We start from the raw sequence: 7,088 nt of genomic DNA on the forward strand, positions 1-7,088 counted from the left end.
TGTAAGGAGTAGTAGTAGTAGTTAAAGGATTCCCAATTTGGAGATGAAGCTTAGCTAGGGCTGCTCTCTGTTCTTCTCCTTGGACTTATTCGCCGTCACATTTATTAGTTTAATTCTACAACTCATAAACTAGTGGCCTAATTTATTGCTAATAGCCTTGAAAGATGAAATGATTAAAGACTAATTAAGCTATGAGAAGAGAGTAAGCCTGACACGGTCTCCCACATGTGGCATGTGTAGAAAATATATATATTATTCCAGGACGAGAGCTTATTAAATCAAGAAAATTTTCATTGTTCTTCTGGCTGGCTAGGTGTTTAACAGTTGACAGAAGTTTGCACCAAACCCTAGGACATGGCGTGAGCTGTGGGATACCTTGGGCTAGGAGTTGGGGACCCTTGGTACCCTAACAAGATCCTATATCCATGTAAACAAATGCATTCCCATGAGGATGAGGGTGTCTCCCCAAAGCACCATTTTTGTTTTGTTTTACTTTGCTTTGATCCATGCATGAAACAAGTTTATACTTGATGAAAACATCAAAACACTCGAGATAAAAAGCTTAATATTGGTAAATTTGCCTTGTTTCTCTTGGATATTAGTCTTGATTGAGTCAAAAAGAGATCAAAATTGTGTTAGCAGACCAGCACATGGACACACTACTAAAAAGCAACAAAGAAGGTTTTGAGGAGGAGATGCATTGCATTGCTTGTAAAGTTTAATACCCATTTCCATATATAACATAAATTTCATATAATTAACCACAAAATTGCATATTTTTACTACAAATTACAATTGAGAAACGAGCAAAATCTTCTTCGTAGCTGTAGGCCTATGCTATGTTCATATCTTAATTGACGGAACAGTCCCACCAACACACTGCCTTGCAAATAGGCGAACACCCAACTTTTGTCCTTGCAAGTGAGATATTATAAAGAAGAGAAGGCCTAGAGAGGGAAACCCACTATTAAACAGCCTTTCCAAGTATCCATACATGATACATATGCATTGTCTTTATGCCCTTTTGGTTCTTCTTTAAATGCGTTTTTCACCATCTCTATGAAGACCAAATGGAAGAATAGTAGAATAGAATAGATAAAAAACCTGGCTTTGCTGACCACGGGCAGTTTGTGTGATAGTTTGAGAAGGGGAAGGCGTTTTATTGGATTGTGCGTGTGACTTTTTCTTGTGAGCCGGTGAGCCGAGTTAGTACCCATTTGGCTTCTTCTCTTCAAGTCCCTAAACAAAACCGTAGGTTGAAAAAGCCTTGGAGAGTTGGCCTTGAATTTGGAGTAAAAAACTAAAGTTAAAGAGAGAGAGAGAGAGAGAGAGAGAGAGTTTATTTGTGTGCGTGTGGGAGTTCTTGCACTTGCACTTTATTCTCTTCTTCAAATTCGATACTTTGCTCTGTCCAGAACGAGGTTTTTTGTCACATTGGAAGCTCTCTCTCCTTCTTTCTCTTTTTATATCTCCTACATTGTATTGTTCTACTTTCAGAATCTCATAATCTTATTTCAACGCATCAGCTCTCTCTGTGTGTTTCTTGTTTTGATTGCCTCTCTTTCAGTTTCTCATCTTTTCCTCATTTTCCCTGTTTTTCTCTGAACTGACTCAAAAGGGGATAGAAGGAAGAAACATTGAATCAGACAGCTGGGTTTCTTGGATTTCACTTTGTTTATAAAATGCCTGGAACTGGGACTTTCTTTGTTGTCTCATTTGTTTTCTCTTAATTATTTCAGGAAGCAGAGCATTACCCATTTCATCTCTTCTTCTCACTCGCTTTAATCATTGAATTCTCCCCCCGTTGGTTTTAGCATAAAACCAGAGTGTTCGTAGAAAAACTTATTCTTGGCTCTTTCTAAAAAACTGCGTTTGCGGGATTCTTTCTATCTCTGACCTTCACATTCTATACCGAGCAAAACCTAGAAGATACCGAGTGAGAGTTTAATAAAGAGGAACCGAAGTCTGCCATTATTGTCATAAAATTGGGAAAGCTTTATGAATTTGTGAAAAATGAGAGATGGGAACTCGAAGAAAAGCAAGGTTTGTGAGGTGCCTTAAAGAGAAAAACTTGGTTTTTATGCATAGATGTTCTAATCATTGCTGACTCTGTTTCTGCGTTATTGGTGAAGCTTTCATGGCCCAAGACACTGGTCAAGAAGTGGTTCAATTTCAAGAACAAAACTGAGGAATTTCAAGCAGACGATGTCGTTTATGGAGGTAATTGTTGATCTTATCTCATTCTAGATTTAGGAATCTTGCCCACTTATGCCTAGAACAAAAATGGGATTTTTCTCTACAATTTGGTAGCTTTGTTTTTGGATTCTTATGGACCTGCACACTTTAGCATTATTCAGCATCCGCAAGAATGTTCGTTTTGTACAATACAAATGTGTGTTTGGATTTTAATGGGGTTCTGCTACTTCCATTTTCAGCTAGAGATCTGTTAATTTGTTCTTTTCCGCATCTGAATTTGAATTATTTTGTTTTTCTTCTTGTCTAAAAAAATCTCTCTTTTTCTATTTTTTTGGTTTTATTCAAATTTGTTGGGCTGATGCATTGGCAATGGAAAGAACATATCTTTAACAACTTTATTGTGCTTCTTTTTCAGGTGATGATGAAGATTGGAGGAGCAACTTCTCAAAGAGAGAGGCATGCACCATCAAGAAAAGCAAAACAGGTTCAGTATCAGACGCCCCAAGCATCGCTTTGGACCACACCTGCACACACATTCCTTTAAAACCTTAAAAATCTTGATAAAGGGAATACATACTTTGTATTTTGCTGTTTCATTTCCTTGCCTGAATGGTTTTTCTAGTCTCTAAACTTCTGCTTTAATGCACAGAGCGATTGAATAAAAGGAACTCTGATCGAGTCCGTAGAAGTAAGATTGACATTGATGCTGCACAAGTCACTGATGTTCACAATTATAGGTATGTGTGATCATCGTGCTACGTTTATTTGTTTCCTGCTGAAAGCTGGGTTTTTGTTGTGTTTTAATTACTATGTGACTGCAGAATTTTTGTAGCAACATGGAATGTGGCTGGAAAATCTCCTCCAAGTTACTTGAACCTTGAAGATTGGCTTCATACTTCTCCTCCTGCTGACATTTATGTTCTTGGGTATTGTCCAGTTAACTAAATTGTTTGTGTTTCATTTGCTTTAACATATCAAGTTTGGTAATACTAAGGCAAACCCCTTTGATCATATTGACATCAGGTTTCAAGAAATTGTTCCTCTGAATGCTGGCAATGTATTGGGTACAGAAGACAATGGCCCAGCCAGAAAATGGTTAGCTCTTATTAGGAAGACTCTAAATAGTCTTCCTGGTACAAGTGGCAGTTACCATACGCCTTCCCCCATCCCAGATCCAATTGTAGAATTGGATGCAGACTTTGAGGGATCAACAAGGCAAAAGGCCTCATCTTTCTTCCACCGGCGCTCCTTTCAATCATTGAGCCGCAGCATGAGAATGGATAGTGACATGACAATGCCACAACCTAGACTTGATCGACGTTTCAGCATCTGCGACAGGGTTATCTTTGGGCATAGACCAAGTGATTATGACCCTAATTTCAAATGGGGTTCGTCGGATGATGAGAATGGTCCTGGGGATTCACCTGTAGCCACTCATTATTCACCAAATGACTATAGTGGATCTTTCTCATTGGAGGACAGAGACAGGCAAATGGGGCAATCAAGGTACTGTTTGGTTGCCAGTAAGCAAATGGTTGGAATATTTCTAACAGTATGGGTAAAGAGTGATCTCAGAGATGATGTTCGCAACATGAAAGTGTCTTGTGTGGGTAGAGGATTGATGGGTTATCTTGGAAATAAGGTACATTTTTTCGCTTAATGAAAAAAAAATTGCTTGAATCAGAACCAAAGTATGATGAACTAAGAAAGAAGAAAATAACATCCTTATTCTGTTGGGTTTTCCAGGGTTCAATTTCAATTAGCATGTCATTGCACCAAACGAGCTTTTGCTTCATCTGTAGTCATCTAACATCTGGGCAGAAGGAAGGAGATGAGCTTCGAAGAAACTCTGATGTGATGGAGATCCTTAGGAAAACAAGGTTTCCCAGAGTCCATGGTTTGGGAGATGAGAATTCCCCTCAAACAATTCTAGAACACGAGTAAGGCTTTGATTATAGCCCTCTTACCATTGTTCTCAACTTGTTTGTTTGTGTGTGTGTATGTGTTGGACTGACACAACTTATGGTATCTAAAACTGCATTGTTCTGATGCAGTCGTATTATTTGGCTTGGGGATTTAAACTATCGAATTGCATTGTCTTATCGTACTGCAAAGGCTCTTGTAGAGATGTGCAACTGGAGAGCATTGTTAGAGAATGACCAGGTATGTAGCCTATTTTAGCTGTTTTTGTGATTTATAAGCAATTTGGTGATCTTCCAATTTTCTATATGGCTTCATTTCTTTTCTTTACCAGGAAATGCTCATTCTCAACTCTCTGATGGTTCTTATTTTCAGCTTCGGATAGAGCAGAGGTGGGGGCGAGTCTTTGAGGGATGGAATGAAGGGAGCATTTACTTTCCTCCCACATACAAGTATTCCAATAATTCAGACCGATATGCTGGGGATGAGAGGTACCCAAAGGAGAAGCGAAGAACCCCTGCATGGTAATTTCCCATTTTCATGATATCTTTTCAGAAAAATTTGAAAAATTCTTCATGCTACTAAACGTCAATTAAATTCAGCTAAAATCCCATGCATATGCCTTTGTGGGGCCATGTTAGTCCAATGTTGTTTGATTTATGAAAACAGAACAACTGATTAGTCTAAACACATGCTTGTAGGTGCGACCGCATATTGTGGTATGGAAGAGGCCTCTATCAGTTGTCTTACGTACGTGGGGAATCAAGGTTCTCTGATCATAGACCAGTTTATAGCATATTTCTAGCAGAGGTTGAGTCCATAAATCGCAGCCGAATCAAGAAAAGCATGAGTTGTTCTAGTTCCAGAATTGAGGTAGAGGAGCTACTGCCACAGGCACTTGGATACACTGAGCTCAATTTCTTTTAAGATATGGCTTTTGATTCATGCAAACAAGTCAATACAACTGAAAGATGAACTTCACTACAGCCAAAGTAACTTTGCACATGAATTTCTTGTTTTGCTAGAGTATCCTTTTGATTTCACCACACATTTAAATCACATGTCTATGTTCCATTTGCAGGATTCATTAAATACAAGTTCTTTAGTCCTGAATGCATTTGCTCAAGAATTTCAACATTTTTGTTGGTTTCCTCAGTATGCCAAGTAAGTACTTATCATAGTTGCTTCTCGTAATCGTCTTATATCATTTTGTGTATGAGAAATATTAGTAGCCAAATTGGTGAACAAATGCAACTTGCCTGATGTACCTTCCAAGTGATGCAAGGTAGTATCACCGGTCAGATGAATGTGGAGCTTTTCTCGTCGCTTAAAAAAAGTACTGAGTACTTAATTCCAGTGAAAAAGAAAAGATTATTACTGTGCATAGTTTCTTGTTGTAAATCATGTCTTCTTTCCAAATAAAGTTTTAGGTTGAAAATATCCCTTTCATGTTTGTAACTAGCATTTGGTCCCCTGAGCAGGTGGGCACTGTTGATAAGAACTGCTGCCTTGGTGATGGAGACATTCATTTGCCAACAATCCGGTAAAGGTTGGTCCTCCATTTTCTTTCCATTTCTCAGCTTGGCTTTGGTTATTTCTCTCAATTTATTATTCTAATCTCTCCAAACCTTTGTACTCATCACCATACATGCAGATTTTGTATATCTTGTGACAACTGCTGGCTAGAAAAGATTGCAACTCAGTGTTTCTCTCAATACAAACAGAGCGCTAACGGAGCTAACGGAACAAAGTACGTGCTGACATAGCGTTAAAGGTAATAAAAGCTAACCTGTTATTTGTGTAGCATCTCTCTATAACTCCCAATTTATGAATTCACAAAACAGAGAGTCTCCCAATTGCTTAATTATCCTTTTTCTTGTGGTAGATTTTGCAGGACATAAGTTGCCAAGTTGAGAAGCTGCTGTTTACAAGTGTAATTTGCTGAATAAATCAGAGAAACATATCCCACCAAAAGAGATGGGAGAATCAATATTTTTTTCCTTTGTACTTCTCTGGAAAAGATATAGTAAAAGAAGTGGGGATGTGATAGCTACTCATCACAAATTTAAAGAGTTGAAGTTCTTATAGATGTGAAGCTTCTTTTTTCTGTGGCTACTAATGATTTACTGAAAAAGAAAAGTTAAATCACTTGATCATCTCTGTTGTCATTTTATCTTTTGTTCTGAATTCAAGCTGAAAATTAAATGGGACATGAAAAGAAGTAAAGAGGGAGAAAAGAGAGAAAAGGAGGCACACAAGCTTGTGCTTTCTCTATATTTGTTTAGATCGTTCTAAATTTTAATTTTAATTTTTTTTGTGGACAAATTTACCCCTAGTAGATGGATCTTTTGCAAGCATCAAATGAAAACCAAAGGCTACTTGGAGAATTTTTGGGAGTTCAACCTTACAAGCCACCTGCTCTTGTACAATCAAGTTTTCTTACCAAATTACTTATTGCTTACCAACCTGCTCTGTGTTTGTCAGAAGCAGGAAATTTATGAAAGTGACGGGTATAAAAACTCTCCTTTTCCCACAACACCCTTCACATTAATGGCATTAAACATCACCTTTGCTCAACAAAAGCCTCAGGAGTAAGGTGCAATTATGTTTGCTCCTATTAGTGACAGCACTCTCTGATCCACCACAGTAAGGCCAAGCCAATACCCAAGTTTCTCTCTTTTTTTTTCTTTCAATCTTTGCTTGAGTGCCTTCAGCTCAATTCATTTCACCCTTTTGGCTCACTTGCCCAAAAGTTGGCTACTCCATTAGAGAAGCAAAATAAACAAAATAGTTAAGAAATTAGCACTATTTATAAAAATAAAAAGATAACTTTTTATAGAATTATTTTAACCTTAAAATTATAAAGAATTATTTTAATCTATAAAAAGATAAAGAAGGTAAAAAATAATAATAGAATTTATCAATTAAATTATAAAAAAAGTGATTGGTAAAATAAATGACTCATCGTTTAA

The 7,088-nt window shown here is 37.4% G+C and overlaps 1 protein-coding gene across 3 annotated transcripts; it reads left to right on the top strand.

Moving 5' to 3' along the window:
* The first annotated feature begins 916 nt into the window (after positions 1-916).
* Positions 917-6,272, top strand: LOC110615826 (type I inositol polyphosphate 5-phosphatase 4). 3 transcript variants are annotated; one of them, XM_043956417.1, is made up of 15 exons: positions 1,404-1,421; positions 1,740-2,043; positions 2,133-2,220; positions 2,612-2,680; positions 2,846-2,933; positions 3,018-3,122; positions 3,220-3,838; positions 3,943-4,136; positions 4,251-4,359; positions 4,492-4,640; positions 4,818-5,108; positions 5,198-5,280; positions 5,598-5,665; positions 5,771-5,890; positions 6,002-6,272. In XM_043956417.1, exons 2-11 carry the CDS (start codon positions 2,014-2,016, stop codon positions 5,041-5,043), a joined length of 1,677 nt encoding a protein of 558 aa, XP_043812352.1. In that variant the 5' UTR covers positions 1,404-1,421; positions 1,740-2,013; the 3' UTR covers positions 5,044-5,108; positions 5,198-5,280; positions 5,598-5,665; positions 5,771-5,890; positions 6,002-6,272. The 3 variants fall into 3 exon arrangements, with proteins under 3 accessions (XP_043812353.1, XP_021613672.1, XP_043812352.1); XM_021757980.2 differs by having other exon boundaries at positions 942-2,043; XM_043956418.1 differs by lacking the exons at positions 4,818-5,108; positions 5,198-5,280; positions 5,598-5,665; positions 5,771-5,890; positions 6,002-6,272 and having other exon boundaries at positions 917-2,043; positions 4,451-4,634.
* Positions 6,273-7,088: the final 816 nt, after the last annotated feature.

This window comes from Manihot esculenta, chromosome 5 (assembly GCF_001659605.2).
Source record: "Manihot esculenta cultivar AM560-2 chromosome 5, M.esculenta_v8, whole genome shotgun sequence".
NCBI classification, from domain to species: Eukaryota; Viridiplantae; Streptophyta; class Magnoliopsida; order Malpighiales; family Euphorbiaceae; genus Manihot; species Manihot esculenta.